The sequence below is a fragment of the Mauremys reevesii genome, linkage group 4, assembly GCF_016161935.1.
Source record: "Mauremys reevesii isolate NIE-2019 linkage group 4, ASM1616193v1, whole genome shotgun sequence".
In the NCBI taxonomy this organism is placed as follows: Eukaryota; Metazoa; Chordata; order Testudines; family Geoemydidae; genus Mauremys; species Mauremys reevesii.
In genome coordinates, this window is record NC_052626.1 from 109,310,361 (window position 1) to 109,328,388 (window position 18,028).

General features: G+C 44.8%; 1 protein-coding gene across 1 annotated transcript in view; it reads right to left on the reverse strand.

Annotated features, from left to right (window-relative positions):
* LOC120403966 (mucin-2-like) overlaps positions 1 to 18,028 on the reverse strand; it is a 55,451-nt gene that overhangs the window by 11,545 nt on the left and 25,878 nt on the right. The window contains exons 27-39 of the mRNA XM_039535988.1: positions 17,444 to 17,588; positions 16,357 to 16,400; positions 16,061 to 16,255; positions 10,874 to 14,764; positions 6,705 to 10,706; positions 6,244 to 6,479; positions 5,327 to 5,495; positions 4,506 to 4,750; positions 3,935 to 4,118; positions 3,307 to 3,511; positions 2,631 to 2,809; positions 2,137 to 2,206; positions 1,340 to 1,440 (exon numbers count right to left, since the gene is read on the reverse strand). Of these exons, the coding sequence (XP_039391922.1) occupies positions 1,340 to 1,440; positions 2,137 to 2,206; positions 2,631 to 2,809; positions 3,307 to 3,511; positions 3,935 to 4,118; positions 4,506 to 4,750; positions 5,327 to 5,495; positions 6,244 to 6,479; positions 6,705 to 10,706; positions 10,874 to 14,764; positions 16,061 to 16,255; positions 16,357 to 16,400; positions 17,444 to 17,588 (9,666 nt within the window). The remainder of the gene's footprint in view (positions 1 to 1,339; positions 1,441 to 2,136; positions 2,207 to 2,630; positions 2,810 to 3,306; positions 3,512 to 3,934; positions 4,119 to 4,505; positions 4,751 to 5,326; positions 5,496 to 6,243; positions 6,480 to 6,704; positions 10,707 to 10,873; positions 14,765 to 16,060; positions 16,256 to 16,356; positions 16,401 to 17,443; positions 17,589 to 18,028) is intronic.

Below are 18,028 nucleotides of genomic sequence, written 5' to 3' on the forward strand. Positions count from 1 at the left end.
AGGATAAAGATTTACATTGATGCCATTCTGATGACCCATGTGATACACAAATGAATCTCGCTTACCCTTTTAATTAAGGGTTCGTAAAGGCACTTTTCAGATATTATTATTATAATAATAATATAAATAATAATTGGAGATATACCAATCTCCTAGAACTGGAAGGGACCTTGAAAGGTCATCAAGTCCAGCCCCCTGCCTTCACTAGCAGGACCAAGTACTGATTTTTGCCCCAGATCCCTAAGTGGCCCCTGCAAGGACTGAATTCACAACCCTGGGTTTAGCAGGCCAATGCTCAGACCACTGAGCTATCCCTCCCTCCGCTTTACACACTTTATCCACAAAGGATTTACTTTTAAACCTTCATCTTGTCTCATGATTCAGCTCAGACCCATTTTTTCAACAAGTAGACACAGATGCTAATGCCGTTTACCAGTCACTTTCTAAGGGTACGTCTATACTACCCGCCGGATTGGCAGGTAGTGTTCAATGTATCAGGGATTGATTTATTGTGTCCAGATGAGACACGATAAATCGATCCGCTAATTGATGGCCGTACTCCACCTCGGTAGGTGGAGTAAGCGGAGTCGACAGGGGAGCCGCGGCAGTCGACTCGCTGCTGTGAGGATGGCCAGGTAAGTCGAATTAAGATACTTTGACTTCAGCTACACGAAGAGCGTAGCTGAAGTTGCGTAACTTAGTTCGAACTCTCCACTAGTGTAGCCCAGGCCTAAAAGAGTGGAAATGGAAATAACTAGCCATTTTCAAGGTGAAGTCAGTTTTGGTACTCAGCATTCACATGTTAAGTGGCTGGTGTATTTATTCCGATGATGATGCAAGACTAAAATCTGCTATCAGGCTGAGTCTGAAAACAGACTATGGGGCATTTCACTGACAGTGTAAATATTATGCAGGTTCACTAAATTCTAGGAATGTAATATAAAATGGGGAGGAGGATAAAGTCATGGGTTTAATATGCTAATCTTAAACTATGAGGGATCAGGCTTTAAATGTGATATATTATAAGTGAAACACGGTCGGTAGTTTTAGTCCATAGTGTGAATTTATCATAATTACAAAACTACCTGTCAGACTGGTTCAGCTAGCAGAATTTGGATATTCAATAATAGAATTTGGATCTTCAAGAATGGGTAAAGCTGAGTGGATTAAGGTCCATGAGCAGAGCGGTGTGATAGAAGCTTCCATAGCATCTTTTCATGCTATACCTAGAACTAGGTTGTCCTGTCCATCTCTTTCTTTCATCAACACTAACAGCCACATTATTTACATCCTCCTCCAACCCTTTCTCCTTCCCTTCTGTCCATCCTCCCAAACTTACCACATTCTGACACACACACGTCAGTGTATGAATTGAAGAGAATCTTATCCTTGGGGCAGAAGCATCCTTCAGCAACATGTTCACTTGTGTGGTAAACAGTTCTACAAGGAAGAAAGGAATGGATATTAAAGTACATTTTCCCAGCATTATCTGATCAATAACTTTTTACAGCACTAACATAATTGAGGCATAAAGAAGAATTTCTCTAAACAATCAGGTAAGGTTTCCTGAATATATATAAAAAATGTACATTTATACAGTATGGTAATCCTTATCCCCAAATATTACAAAACACTTTGTAAACATTCAGAAACGATCTATGTATGGGAATCATTTTTACCCATCACTGAACTATAGGCAACTCTGAAGTGGAGCACTACTTCGACCTAACAGCTCACAGCAATGTTGGGCATGTTGTTCTGTTTAGGAAATAGCAGGAAGTAAACATACAGCATCCATTTGAAATTGTAGAGGGATTTGGGTATCACAATGTAATTATCCAAAGAGGAAATTGGCTAGGCCCTAAATGCTGGCCTTCCTGCTCATGTGAAAAGTGCTATGGGATTTTTAATAATCAAAGGAGTCAGGATGTCAGTTTCAATGCCACAAATAAAATATGGCATCTCTAGTAACAACACATTGTCCTGTGTCACCACTCTGAGGACTTACTCAATCATCAATGCCACCTTGTCCTCAAGCAGTTGGTTTTTACTAAGAGGTCTCCTGTCCAAAGACAGACACAGTTGAACACAGTGACATTACACTAATGTAAAGCTCATTATTTGGTTTAGCCTTACCCGGAATTACAGGTGACAGGATTAAGAGGGCCACATGCATCATAAACCTTGCCATTAGGACAGTTGTATGCTGTGTGGGAGCAAAAATAAAATTAATATGAAAATGAAACATTGTATAGAAGCAGAGATGATGCTTTCCAATTGCTTTTAATTTTATGTAGGTGGAGGGGTAACAACCATGGTTGCTCTCACGTCATCAACCCTTTGGATCAGGAAATACAAAAGCAGAAATACTGTAATGGCTAGTGAATGATTTTGAACCTCAGAAAAGATGTGGCTTTGGTTGAATTTGAGAGAACGGCAAAGGTTCAGGGTTGTTTATATTTTATCGGAACTAGTTCACCCATCTCCACAGGAATGAAATTAAAGTTAAGTTTACACGTACGTATCCATTCCTCCACCCCCAAAATAATGGGAGAAGTTTACATTTCCAGAATAAGTTTGTAATAAGCACGTCATAGATCCAAGGCAAAGTATCTCTTAATGCTGCTTACGGCATTGTCCTTGGGTCTTGCTTCTCCAGTCAACACAGGCACCTTTAGCAGAGCAGAGGGAGGCATACATTTCCAAGCTGAAGCATGGTATAGATTCATTGGTAATGTGGCATGATTTGGCGACGCAACTCTCATAGAATATGCTGGGCATCAGAATCTTGTGACACTCTGCAAAGAGACTTTAAATACAACGGAAGAGAAGTTTGAGCTGCGCTGCACAATCACTATAAAAATCTAGACTTGTCCGAGTGAAATAATTAAAGGGTAATGAACTACCTAGATGGTCTTTTAGGGCTAAAATACGATATTAGTCCCAGGTGAGTGTTTTATTGACAATATAATAATAGCCCTTGGTGGGACACAGTTTATATTTAATGAGAATTCTTCAAGGGCAGACTGGGTTTCTAGATAGTATAACTCTAAAGTTACTCTAAAGTTAAAGACTAAAGTGATGCCCAGAGAAGCAGCTTTGGTAACAGCCACAACAAACTACACAGCTATTCTGTATTCTTAAAAAACAAACCAAGACTACTTTGCTATTATTACAATAAATAATGCAGTGTATATTTTTGTTACTAAAGGCCACTTCAAAGACCATTATTAAGGCTTACAAAACATTTTTTTTGCTTTTCAATACACAAGATTCAAATGTACCCAAAGCCTGAATTTAACTTACTCGCTCAAAATCAGCTCACAAAGAGGAGAAGTAGAATTGCAGGGCACAGGTGGAGTTGTTGGCGTGGCAGGTGGTACCGGGGGCCCTTCACAATTGGGCTTATTTTCATCCTGAACCTGCCAGGCGGCAGCCATTTCTGAACAAGAGGAAATTACTTTGCCACTTGGCATGCGGCATTCGTCCACTTTGTCATTTGAACATGTGCCTAGAAGAAAACAGAAGGAACCAAGTCTGAAAGCACTGGCACTGGCAATAGAGCAACTCAGCATGGCAAGGTAAATACAAGAGGGAATGTCCACTCTAAATGTAACAAACACACTCAGGGGCTGGTTACCTGATTTTCAGGTTACTACAATACCACTAATCTTACTTGGTCCTAACACTTTATGAAAGACTGAAAGTAGAAATATTCTTGTTAATGTAAATTGCATTTTGAGGCGATGTTGAGACTGGAAATAGTGAAAAAGTGATAAACTCAATAATTCCACTGTGGTTATTTTATTTAATTTGCCGTAGCACCTAGAAATTAAATGATCAGCTAAAGTGCACCTTACCATAGCATAAATAAAGAAAAAAGTCTTCTGAGAATTGCCTTATGGAAAAGAGGGGATTAAACCACTCTACTTACCACACTGGCCTTCAGTGTTGTGTCCAAACATGCTGAATGGCATTTTTACTGTGAAGGTGAGTCCATTGAAGGAGATATAGGACTTGATGTCCGGGATTTCAACAACCATGTATGTTCCATCATTGGCAACTGAAATGCCATCTCTGCTGAAGCCTCCACTGATTGGCTCTTTGTTGACAAGAATCTAAAACCCAGCAAAATAAAACCAGTTAAAGCACAGGCTTAGCTTATGTCTTAGGCAAGGAGACAAGTCTTTGAACACATGATGGCAGTGTTAAGAGTAAAGAAAGAGCAGAGTTCCTCTCTGTAGATCTGAAGATCCCCATTATGTTCCTCGTGAAAAAAGAGGCATAAGAGAAAGAGATTACAAAATAATCTTTCTCTCTCTCACACACACAAACACACACACACTATTGAATTCTTATGAAATTAAATATAATTACCACATATCTAATGTTGTGTTTATAATCTTTAGCTGTTTTTATACGGTGTTATTAAAAATGCCTTCTCTTATTATTAAAATATTTTTATTGAAGCAATTTATAAAATGTGAAAATCCATTAAGGTTTACCTTATTTTTCTCTCCTTGGTGTATCTGACTGACCAGCACTATTTCCATGGAGTTGTAATTCACGATGATAGATCTAGGGCAGGAGAGTCCATCAGGCACATCACAGAAGTCATTTTCAACAAGGATGCTGAAATTGTATTTAGGCACAATCTGTTTCATCAGCGCGTATGTGCAGTTGCCATGGAATGTGTAGTGAGTTCCATCAAAAGTCAAGTAGTCAGAACTGCTCCAGCCACTGCAAACACCTATCAGGAAGAAAAGAAAAGTATGTATTTATAATCAAAAGCTAAAAATAGCAAATTTCCTTAATCTGCCAGTCGAAGAAAGATTGGTTGCTGGTACTGAAATTGATGGTGATATACCATATTTAAACTATAATCTTTCTCCCTTGTATGACATCTGTAAAAATAAAGATTCTAGAAGCAGAATTTAGTTGGCGTTAAGTATTCATACCTGTTTTTCTGTCTATATATCTAGCTTTATTTTAGCAGATGATCTGGCTTATTAAATTCTTACTTAGCATCAGATGCTACTACAATGGATGTATAATAAATACCAAGCTAGATAGAAAAATCTATAATTTAATTATATACTCTTGTAATTCAAATATTTTAGCCTGATTCTATCTTCTGAGAAAAATAGAGTGCCTAAAGCATTGACTCATCATAACAATATTATAAATTTGTAAACTATAATTTGGCGGGTAAAGCCCGCTATAGTACAACACTAGATGAATCAAGACATTCTGAAAACCTCTTTTTCTGCAATATTAAAGTATATTGTGCATCATTAGTGCTTTGCTTGTTTCTTGGTTCCCTTACAGTCACACTCATAGTGGTAGTTGCAGCCATCCTCATCATAGACTTTTATTGGTGGGAGTCCACTTGCACAAGTAATCATCTCTACAGCTGGAGGAAGCAATAGAACAATTCTGTTGTCTCCCTCACAAGTGGCCATAGTACAATTGTTTAACATCCAGGATTCATTCATCTAGAAGAGACAAGGAAATTCTTGTACACATGGTTTGGGTTGAGGCACAATTTAGATGTCTATCTTACAATAATATAATAATCAATCTTTGGGATTCAGGTTGTTTCAAGTAAGATTGTCTATGGGTGACTAGCAAGAATGGAATTCAAAGAAAGTAGGTCACGTATCTGAAGAAGAAGGTGACTATGAGTGACTGCCCTTACATGTCTGGGTTTAGAGCAGAATGAATATTGAAAAAAAGTTATTCATGGACATATTGTTGACTTCTGTAATAGAATGTTGCTTCACCCAAAAAACCAAACACACTTTGGGTGAACAGGATAAAAGTTAAAAAAAAAACAGTATAAAAGTTCCGGAATGACAACTATGCTAAATGACTTCAGTGATCAATCATACAGCTTGAATATCAAATACGCAAGGAACACGTATAAGGAACACTTTGTGAACAATCTTTAGGATGAAATTTATTTGCATAAAATATTGAGAAATTCTGAATATTGAACAAATTTGTAAAAACTGAAAGTTGGTCTGTGGATGATTTGCAAACAGGAAAAGTTGACAGCACAAGTTCACAAAAAATTACATCTTGTCAGATTATTTTCAAGTAGCCAAATCCTGCCCGGACATATACATGAGGAACTCCCAGTAAAATTAATGAAAGTTTGATGTGGGTCTATCTGATGGCAGAATTTGGGTCAATTTTGGGAATGGTGGTGATGTAGAAAAAGAAAATAGATAATTGGATTACCTTTCTTGGCGGGTCAGCATCAGGGCAACCTGATATTGGAATAGTTTCTGGAGTTGCTGACACTGAAGAAGATATAGCTGTTGGGGTTGATAAGCTTGGTATTGTAGATGACGGGCTTAATGATACAGGAGCTGTTGTAGGACATGACCCCTGGAGTCGTTCAATTTCACATCTTTTACTGCAAAGTGCATAAAAACTACAACCAGTGCTATCTGTTCTGTTGTATATAACGTCACCTATGAAACAAAGTTAATAATACAAATGAAATAAAATGGCTGAGCAAAATGTTCAGCAAAAAAATAAACAATATTAAAATGTTTTAACTTATATGAATTCATCATATTTTTATATAAAGAAAACATTCTCACTTTTAAGTTACACTGTATAGTAAAATATAATTTAAAAAAGGTGAATGCCAATATTGTATCTCAGTTTTTAAAAGCATGAAAAAATAAACTCACCGGGAGAAAAGAAATCACCAGAGACATGGCATAAACACGGTGTTACTCTGCTTGAAGTGAAAGATGTACTTTTTTCATGTGCTGTGTAGGCTATACTGGGGCCTTCTGTTGTTGCAGATACTGAAGAAGTTAGCCTTGAAATAGTAGATGTTGCAGGGGTTCTAATGCTTAAAGTTGGGGAGACCGCAACAGTACTGGAAACTGGAGATAAAATTGTGGTGGTGCTTCCCTCTGATGTTGACTGTACTGGGCTTGTGGATAAAAGCATAGTACTTCCAGTGATGGTAGAACTCTTACCCGTGGAGGCTGAACCTGTTATCCTTTCTCCATGTGTGCCTGTCACAGGTGGGATTGTGCCTGTTTGCAGTGGTGCTGTACCAGCTGAGCCTGTTGCTGTGCCTGGAGTTGGAGGAGATGCAGTGGAGGTGACTGACACGGTAGTGGAAACTGGGGGTACAAGCGTGGTGGTGCTTCTCTCTGATATTGGCTGTGTAGAGGGTAGTGTGGTGCCTTCAGTGGTTTTTTGTCCCAAAGGAGGAAGGGTGGAACCTGGTGAAGGTTGTGGACGCATGCCTGGCACAGGTGGGATTGTGCCTGTTTGCAGAGGTGCTGTACCAGCTGAGCCTGTACTTGTGCCTTGAGTTGGAGGCGAAGCAGTGGAGGTGACTGACACAGTAGTGGAAACTGGGGGTAAAAGCGTGGTGGTGCTTCCTTGTGATGTTAGCTGCGTAGAGAGTAGTGTGGTGCCTTCAGTGGTTGTTTGTCCCAAAGGAGGAAGGGTGGAACCTGGTGAAGGTTGTGGTCGCGTGCCTGTCAGAGGTGGGATTGTGCCTGTTTGCAGTGGTGCTGTACCAGCTGAGCCTGTTGCTGTGCCTGGAGTTGGAGGCGAAGCAGTGGAGGTGACTGACACGGTAGTGGAAATTGGGGGTAAAAGCGTGGTGGTGCTTCCCTGAGATGTTGGCTGTGTAGAGAGTAGTGTGGTGCCTTCAGTGGTTGTTTGTCCGAAGGGAGGAAAGGTGGAACCTGGTGAAGGTTGTGGACGCGTGCCTGTCAGAGGTGGGATTGTGCCTGTTTGCAGTGGTGCTGTACCAGCTGAGCCTGTTGCTGTGCCTGGAGTTGGAGGAGATGCAGTGGAGGTGACTGACACGGTAGTGGAAACTGGGGGTACAAGCGTGGTGGTGCTTCTCTCTGATATTGGCTGTGTAGAAGGTAGTGTGGTGCCTTCAGTGGTTGTTTGTCCCAAAGGAGGAAGGGTGGAACCTGGTGAAGGTTGTGGTTGCATGCCTGTCACAGGTGGGATTGTGCCTGTTTGCAGTGGTGCTGTACCAGCTGAGCCTGTTGCTGTGCCTGGAGTTGGAGGAGATGCAGTGGAGGTGACTGACACGGTAGGGGAAACTGGGGGTAAAAGCGTGGTGGTGCTTCTCTCTGATATTGGCTGTGTAGAGGGTAGTGTGGTGCCTTCAGTGGTTGTTTGTCCCAAAGGAGGAAGGGTGGAACCTGGTGAAGTTTGTGGACGCATGCCTGGCACAGGTGGGATTGTGCCTGTTTGCAGAGGTGCTGTACCAGCTGAGCCTGTACTTGTGCCTTGAGTTGGAGGCGAAGCAGTGGAGGTGACTGACACAGTAGTGGAAACTGGGGGTAAAAGCGTGGTGGTGCTTCCTTGTGATGTTAGCTGCGTAGAGAGTAGTGTGGTGCCTTCAGTGGTTGTTTGTCCCAAAGGAGGAAGGGTGGAACCTGGTGAAGGTTGTGGTTGCGTGCCTGTCACAGGTGGGATTGTGCCTGTTTGTAGTGGTGCTGTACCAGCTGAGCCTGTTGCTGTGCCTGGAGTTGGAGGAGATGCAGTGGAGGTGACTGACACGGTAGGGGAAACTGGGGGTAAAAGCGTGGTGGTGCTTCTCTCTGATATTGGCTGTGTAGAGGGTAGTGTGGTGCCTTCAGTGGTTGTTTGTCCCAAAGGAGGAAGGGTGGAACCTGGTGAAGGTTGTGGTCGCGTGCCTGTCAGAGGTGGGATTGTGCCTGTTTGCAGTGGTGCTGTACCAGCTGAGCCTGTTGCTGTTCCTGGAGTTGGAGGCGAAGCAGTGGAGGTGACTGACACGGTAGTGGAAATTGGGGGTAAAAGCGTGGTGGTGCTTCCCTGAGATGTTGGCTGCGTAGAGAGTAGTGTGGTGCCTTCAGTGGTTGTTTGTCCCAAGGGAGGAAGGGTGGAACCTGGTGAAGGTTGTGGACGCATGCCTGGCACAGGTGGGATTGTGCCTGTTTGCAGAGGTGCTGTACCAGCTGAGCCTGTACTTGTGCCTTGAGTTGGAGGCGAAGCAGTGGAGGTGACTGACACAGTAGTGGAAACTGGGGGTAAAAGCGTGGTGGTGCTTCCTTGTGATGTTAGCTGCGTAGAGAGTAGTGTGGTGCCTTCAGTGGTTGTTTGTCCCAAAGGAGGAAGGGTGGAACCTGGTGAAGGTTGTGGTTGCGTGCCTGTCACAGGTGGGATTGTGCCTGTTTGTAGTGGTGCTGTACCAGCTGAGCCTGTTGCTGTGCCTGGAGTTGGAGGAGATGCAGTGGAGGTGACTGACACGGTAGGGGAAACTGGGGGTAAAAGCGTGGTGGTGCTTCTCTCTGATATTGGCTGTGTAGAGGGTAGTGTGGTGCCTTCAGTGGTTGTTTGTCCCAAAGGAGGAAGGGTGGAACCTGGTGAAGGTTGTGGACGCATGCCTGGCACAGGTGGGATTGTGCCTGTTTGCAGAGGTGCTGTACCAGCTGAGCCTGTACTTGTGCCTTGAGTTGGAGGCGAAGCAGTGGAGGTGACTGACACAGTAGTGGAAACTGGGGGTAAAAGCGTGGTGGTGCTTCCTTGTGATGTTAGCTGCGTAGAGAGTAGTGTGGTGCCTTCAGTGGTTGTTTGTCCCAAAGGAGGAAGGGTGGAACCTGGTGAAGGTTGTGGTTGCGTGCCTGTCACAGGTGGGATTGTGCCTGTTTGTAGTGGTGCTGTACCAGCTGAGCCTGTTGCTGTGCCTGGAGTTGGAGGAGATGCAGTGGAGGTGACTGACACGGTAGGGGAAACTCGGGGTAAAAGCGTGGTGGTGCTTCTCTCTGATATTGGCTGTGTAGAGGGTAGTGTGGTGCCTTCAGTGGTTGTTTGTCCCAAAGGAGGAAGGGTGGAAACTGGTGAAGGTTGTGGTCGCGTGCCTGTCAGAGGTGGGATTGTGCCTGTTTGCAGTGGTGCTGTACCAGCTGAGCCTGTTGCTGTTCCTGGAGTTGGAGGCGAAGCAGTGGAGGTGACTGACACGGTAGTGGAAATTGGGGGTAAAAGCGTGGTGGTGCTTCCCTGAGATGTTGGCTGCGTAGAGAGTAGTGTGGTGCCTTCAGTGGTTGTTTGTCCCAAGGGAGGAAGGGTGGAACCTGGTGAAGGTTGTGGACGCATGCCTGGCACAGGTGGGATTGTGCCTGTTTGCAGAGGTGCTGTACCAGCTGAGCCTGTACTTGTGCCTTGAGTTGGAGGCGAAGCAGTGGAGGTGACTGACACAGTAGTGGAAACTGGGGGTAAAAGCGTGGTGGTGCTTCCTTGTGATGTTAGCTGCGTAGAGAGTAGTGTGGTGCCTTCAGTGGTTGTTTGTCCCAAAGGAGGAAGGGTGGAACCTGGTGAAGGTTGTGGTTGCGTGCCTGTCACAGGTGGGATTGTGCCTGTTTGTAGTGGTGCTGTACCAGCTGAGCCTGTTGCTGTGCCTGGAGTTGGAGGAGATGCAGTGGAGGTGACTGACACGGTAGGGGAAACTGGGGGTAAAAGCGTGGTGGTGCTTCTCTCTGATATTGGCTGTGTAGAGGGTAGTGTGGTGCCTTCAGTGGTTGTTTGTCCCAAAGGAGGAAGGGTGGAACCTGGTGAAGGTTGTGGACGCATGCCTGGCACAGGTGGGATTGTGCCTGTTTGCAGAGGTGCTGTACCAGCTGAGCCTGTACTTGTGCCTTGAGTTGGAGGCGAAGAAGTGGAGGTGACTGACACAGTAGTGGAAACTGGGGTAAAAGCGTGGTGGTGCTTCCTTGTGATGTTAGCTGCGTAGAGAGTAGTGTGGTGCCTTCAGTGGTTGTTTGTCCCAAAGGAGGAAGGGTGGAACCTGGTGAAGGTTGTGGTTGCGTGCCTGTCAGAGGTGGGATTGTGCCTGTTTGCAGTGGTGCTGTACCAGCTGAGCCTGTTGCTGTGCCTGGAGTTGGAGGAGATGCAGTGGAGGTGACTGACACGGTAGTGGAAACTGGGGGTAAAAGCGTGGTGGTGCTTCTCTCTGATATTGGCTGTGTAGAGGGTAGTGTGGTGCCTTCAGTGGTTGTTTGTCCCAAAGGAGGAAGGGTGGAACCTGGTGAAGGTTGTGGACGCATGCCTGGCACAGGTGGGATTGTGCCTGTTTGCAGAGGTGCTGTACCAGCTGAGCCTGTACTTGTGCCTTGAGTTGGAGGCGAAGCAGTGGAGGTGACTGACACAGTAGTGGAAACTGGGGGTAAAAGCGTGGTGGTGCTTCCTTGTGATGTTAGCTGCGTAGAGAGTAGTGTGGTGCCTTCAGTGGTTGTTTGTCCCAAAGGAGGAAGGGTGGAACCTGGTGAAGGTTGTGGTTGCGTGCCTGTCAGAGTTGGGATTGTGCCTGTTTGCAGTGGTGCTGTACCAGCTGAGCCTGTTGCTGTGCCTGGAGTTGGAGGCGAAGCAGTGGAGGTGACTGACACGGTAGTGGAAATTGGGGGTAAAAGCGTGGTGGTGCTTCCCTGAGATGTTGGCTGCGTAGAGAGTAGTGTGGTGCCTTCAGTGGTTGTTTGTCCCAAGGGAGGAAGGGTGGAACCTGGTGAAGGTTGTGGATGCGTGCCTGTCAGCGGTGGGATTGTGCCTGTTTGCAGTGGTGCTGTACCAGCTGAGCTTGTTGCTGTGCCTGGAGTTGGAGGAGATGCAGTGGAGGTGACTGACACGGTAGTGGAAACTGGGGGTACAAGTGTGGTGGTGCTTCTCTCTGATATTGGCTGTGTAGAGGGTAGTGTGGTGCCTTCAGTGGTTTTTTGTCCCAAAGGAGGAAGAGTGGAACCTGGTGAAGGTTGTGGACGCATGCCTGGCACAGGTGGGATTGTGCCTGTTTGCAGAGGTGCTGTACCAGCTGAGCCTGTACTTGTGCCTTGAGTTGGAGGCGAAGAAGTGGAGGTGACTGACACAGTAGTGGAAACTGGGGGTAAGAGCATGGTGGTGATTCCCTCTGATATTGGCTGCGTAGAGAGTAGTGTGGTGCCTTCAGTGGTTGTTTGTCCCAAAGGAGGAAGGGTGGAACCTGGTGAAGGTTGTGGTTGCGTGCCTGTCAGAGGTGGGATTGTGCCTGTTTGCAGTGGTGCTGTACCAGCTGAGCCTGTTGCTTTGCCTGAAGTTGGAGGCAAAGCAGTGGAGGTGACTGACACGGTAGTGGAAATTGGCGGTAAAAGTGTGGTGGTGCTTCCCTGAGATGTTGGCTGCGTAGAGAGTAGTGTGCTGCCTTCAGTGGTTGTTTGTCCCAAGGGAGGAAGGGTGGAACCTGGTGAAGGTTGTGGATGCGTGCCTGTTAGCGGTGGGATTGTGCCTGTTTGCAGTGGTGCTGTACCAGCTGAGCCTGTTGCTGTGCCTGGAGTTGGAGGAGATGCAGTGGAGGTGACTGACACAGTAGTGGAAACTGGGGGTACAAGCGTGGTGGTGCTTCTCTCTGATATTGGCTGTGTAGAGGGTAGTGTGGTGCCTTCAGTGGTTGTTTGTCCCAAAGGAGGAAGGGTGGAACCTGGTGAAGGTTGTGGTCGCGTGCCTGTCAGAGGTGGGATTTTGCTTGTTTGCAGTGGTGCTGTACCAGCTGAGCCTGTTGCTGTGCCTGGAGTTGGAGGCGAAGCAGTGGAGGTGACTGACACGGTAGTGGAAATTGGGGGTAAAAGCATGGTGGTGCTTCCCTGAGATGTTGGCTGCATATAGAGTAGTGTGGTGCCTTCAGTGGTTGTTTGTCCCAAGGGAGGAAGGTTGGAACCTGGTGAAGGTTGTGGACGCGTGCCTGTCAGCGGTGGGATTGTGCCTGTTTGCAGTGGTGCTGTACCAGCTGAGCCTGTTGCTGTGCCTGGAGTTGGAGGCGAAGCAGTGGAGGTGACTGACACAGTAGTGGAAACTGGGGGTAAGAGCATGGTGGTGATTCCCTCTGATATTGGCTGCGTAGAGAGTAGTGTGGTGCCTTCAGTGGTTGGTTGTTCTGAAGAAGGAAGAGTGGAACCTGGTGACGGTTGTGGACGCGTGCCTGGCACAGGTGGGATTGTGCCTGTTTGCAGTGGTACTGTACCTGCTGAGCCTGTTCCTTTGCCTGGAGTTGGAGGCAAAGCAGTGGAGGTGACTGACACGGTTGTGGAAACTGGGGGTAAAAGCGTGGTGGTGGTTTCTTGTGATATTGGCTGCGTAGAGAGTAGAGTGGTGCCTTCAGTGGTTGTTTGTCTCAAAGGCGGAAGGGTTGAACCTGGTGAAGGTTGTGGACGTGTGCCTGTCACAGGTGGGATTGAGCCTGTTTGCAGTGGTGCTGTACCAGCTGAGCTTGTTGCTGTGCCTGGAGTTGGAGGAAATGCAGTGGAGGTGACTGATACTGTAGTGGAAACTGGGGTTAAAAGCGTGGTGGTGCTTCCCTGAGATGTTGGCTGTGTAGAGAGTAGTGTGGTGCCTTCTGTGGTTGTTTGTCCCAAAGGAGGAAGGGTGGAACCTGGTGAAGGTTGTGGTCGCGTGCCTGTCTGAGGTGGGATTGTGCCTGTTTGCAGTGGTGCTGTACCCCCTGAGCCTGTTGCTGTGCCTGGAGTTGGAGGATATGCAGTGGAGGTGACTGATACTGTAGTGGAAACTGGGGGTAAAAGCGTGGTGGTGCTTCCCTTTGATATTGGCTGCGTAGAGAGTAGTGTGGTTCTTTCAGTGGTTGGTTGTTCTGAAAAAGGAAGAGTGAAACCTGATGAAGGTTGCGGCCGCGTGCTTGTCAGAGGTGGGATTGTCCCTGTTTGCAGTGGTGCTGTACCAGCTGAACCTTTTCCTGTTCCTGGAGTTGGAGGAGATGCAGTGGAGGTGACTGATACTGTAGTGGAAACTGGGGGTAAAAGTGTGGTGGTGCTTCCTTGTGATGTTGGCTGCGTAGAGAGTAGTGTGGTGCCTTCAGTGGTTGGTTGTTCCGAAGATGGAAGAGTGGAACCTGGTGAAAGTTGTGGACGTGTGCCTGTCACATGTGGGATTGTGCCTGTTTGCAATGGTGCTGTACCAGCTGTGACTGTTGCTGTGCCTGGAGTTGGAGGAGATCTAGTGGAGATGACTGATAGTGTAATGGAAACTGGGGGTACAAGCGTGGTGGTTCTTCCTTGTGGTGTTGGCTGCGTAGAGAGTAGTGTGGTGCCTTCTGTGGTTGTTTGTCCCAAAGGAGGAATGGTGGAGCCTGGTGAAGGTTGTGGACGCGTGCCTGTCAGAGGTGGGATTGTGCCTGTTTGCAGTGGTGCTGTACCAGCTGAACCTGTTGCTGTTCCTGGAGTTGTAGGAGATGCAGTGGAAGTGACTGATACTGTTGTGGAAACTGGGGGCACAAGCGTGGTGGTGACAGATGAAGTCGTGGGAAGTGGGAATGGAGTTGGACCTTCTGTACTTATTGACACAGTTGGATTTGAAACTGGTATTGACTCAAGTGAGGTAGCTGTTACTGTTGGGTGTCCACTAGTTTTGACTGATGGGGTTGATGTTGAAGATTCACATGGTACATAAGTACAACATAATATTCTGATCTGATAGTTGTAGCAGATTTCTGGACTCTGATCCTCATTATTACATATGAGTCCTAAGTCTTTGCTACATGTTATCTTTTGTTTCAGGTCTTTCATTTGTATGGAACTGTTGGGTTCTGCCCTGCATTCCACATCGTTTGGAGTTTCGCAAACTCTATATCCTTTATCTTTTATATTTTCAAATGTTTCAAAATCTCCATTGTTGTTGTCTGTTATTGGAGAGCTGACATCATACCATTGTGACCATTGGCATACGTTGTGAACACACACTGTTGTAACTGGTGGTGTAGTTGTTGTTCCTGTAGTAGAAAGAAAAAAAAGTATTTTCTTGTCCTCAGATTCAATATTCTTGTTAATAATTACTGTCTAATGTCCAATTATTACTAGTGCATTTGGAAAGATTAGGGTGTTAATCTTTCACAGAATTTCATTTTATGCCACATGGGGGACTTTTATTGTCTTATGTCCTCCAGCAAAGTGTTTTGGAAAAACAGTTTTAATCACCTGTGTGAATGCATGTCGTATCAAAACTTAACCTGATTTATAATCTGTTTCTTTCTGCTTTTGCAGTTAAAAATATTCCAAGTTATATCTTGTGTATCCAGTCTCAATATATAAAGGAGTCAATGAATTTTTAAGAGGCACTTTTCTACTGTGTACAGTGTAAAGAAGCGAGGGCCTGATTTTCCACTATATTATCTCTTTTGTAATCACTTACAATTGATTTCTAGACAATCAAAATGATACACGCCCTTCACAGTGACTACGCAATGAACAAGTCAATGGCAATCAGGACAGTCATATTTAAAACTTTTCTCTTTATTTTAATGTAGGTTTCTGTAGCATCTTGGTATTGCTGAGACATTTGTGTTGAATAAACACCATCTTGTTCACAGAATGGTTGCTCCTGCTTGATGCAACATTGAATTCATCATGTTATGTTCATGATATTACTGTGCGATGCTATGGATGTATTTGTCATTTTTGCATGTTCAGCATGATGCATTAACTGCAGGATCAAGCAGGAGCAAATGAGCTTTTTGGAAGAAAGCACTAGCTGGTTAAAAATATCTTTAGCAATCAGGAGTGTCAAAGGACATTCTGAAATACCTTGAAAGTTCCCTCATACTGGATTTTTTAGCTTTGAGATTCCACTAATGTGCTTAGTTTATTTAAAATTGTTATTCGTTGCCCACCATATATATAGGGAGAGGTAGTAAAGATGCCTGCCCAATCTAGAGCTCTCTGGGAGTGGCCCTTAAAGCTGCTCTACTTCATGCTTATGGCAGCCAGAGATCTCCAGGGCTACACTTTCTTTCCTCTGGGAGCACCTGGTGTTGGTGTTACCCAGGGTAACAGTGGGGACCGAGGGAGAGAATTCGTAGAAGCTGCTGCTGTATCTCTCTGCACCAGCTGGGCAGAGAATCCTCAAGGTGTGGGGCGGGTGGAGAGGGGAGTTGACAGCTGAGCTTCTGACTGTTATGGTAGAAGTTATCAACTTACAGTGCAAACATGTGCAATTAGAGGAGTAAGTGGCTCTTACCCCCAGGTATGCAAAGATTTTTTCAGATGTTTTGAGAAATGCATAGAAATACCTGCAGCACTCGTAGGTAGAACTGTACTAAATGTGAATGGGATGGTAGTTGTAATTCCACTGCATTCAAAGAATTTTCTGGTTATGGTTCCGTTGATGTCACAAGTTGCACTCAAACACCCTCCAATCCCATCTGTGGTGTTATAAATGACATCCTTATATTTATATTTGTGTTCTTCATAATAGCAATAACATGCTGTAAAACAGAAGAGGTGGAATGACATTGGTAGTTACCTGTCAAATGAAACAAAAGCTCAAGAATTTGTTTTCATTCATAAATCTTCTTTGCCAACTTACCTTCAGCATCAAATTTGCACGCTAAGCCTTCCACTGTGCATGTACTGAAAAAAATAGAGAAAAAATGTGAAGATTCATGAAGGGTGATGACCTCGCTTTACTGTTACGGTATTTTCAGTGAATTCATAGAGACTAATCATCAGCCAGAGAGGAGTTATTCTGAATTAGGGTTTGACTGAAGTTCAGAGAAGTACTTGTTTAGTTTCCAGCTAATATTCTCATAGTCAGCTCTGATTAAAATACCTCTTCCAATAGTTAAGAGGAGGTGCTGCTCCCTCTCCACAGTACCTGCAGCATGTCAAGCTTAGAGGCTGCTTTTTTCTTCTTCCCTAAAGCCAATTCTGACATTGGAGCAGCATGGATCAGAGGGACGGGTAAGAAGAGGGTCCATTCCTTTCCCCATCCCCTTACTGTTAGACCAATCTCTTCTTATGCCATCCCCCTTATAGCTAGTTCATGTCAGTTCCTCGGACTGCCATTCTTTTCCCAACCATCTCCCTGATATCAGACCTCAGCTCCTGCGCGAGAGTGAGGTCAAAGACCGTGGGAAACTACAGAAACAAATCTTTAGGGAGGCTACTTGTCACAGTCATCATTCTTCCAATGAGTTTTGGCCCGTAGGCTAGAAAAGGAAAAAGTCTGAATATTGGATCATATTAGTTATGAACTTTAAATTATATGTGGATGTAGAATAAACCCCAGCAACAAATCTATATTATACATTACATAACTGGCTTTGTTCTATTCTGCACTCTTCTATCATGGTGACAAGTGACCTTATAGGAATATCACCATGAGATAGGAGCACAGAATGGAACAAACCAGGTTATAAAGCACGTCATATTTTTTTCTGGGTACTAAGATGAAGAATTTACTGTGATACTGAGAACAAATTCAACAGAATCAAAAATAGCTTCAACAGAATCAAATATTGCTCACTAGTAATACGAAAATTGGTATGTGACAATAAGGGGTCACTTTTGCACAGGCAACAGCCTCACCTTACCGTGGGATAGCAGCGCATAACTTTCAAACACTGCTTTGGTCCTTTCTCCTTAACATGGTCAGACTGTACATTAAATCTTACCATGACTGACAGTTGTCCCGTGAGTAGAAGCTCACTCCTGGTTTGTGGTAGTTTCCTTCAGCATCATAACAGCCACAGTTATCAACACATGTCATCTCATCCTCATTGAAATATGGCTTGTTTGCTGGACAGTTTGGATAGCAGCCTGAGACCAAAAATAAAGAGTATAAGCTGGAAGATTTTAAGCTGGAACTTTGCGCAGAAGGTAATTCCTTTTTATTTTTCTACTTTGGGCTATATTTCTCAGGCACAAGGGCTTTCCAAATTTGTACTCCTTCCCCTTGCTTACTTTCTTTGGCTTGCCTTCCTTATAATATGAGTCCTTCCAAATAAAAGGAAACTACTGCTTCTGGATTCTTGTTAATGGCTCCTTTGTTGGTTGGCACAGTGTTGTTATTTAGCAAACAAGGCTCCCCTAGCCCCTAAGATGTGAATGTGATGCTAGCCTATGAACCAAGATACTAATGCAGTTCTCTCATGTAGCACAGACTATTACCATTAGGAGACCCCACCAGGCCTGAGTCCTACAAATGTTTTCAAACTCTGCCCTCACTTATACCAATGCAACCCACTGAAGAAAAAAAG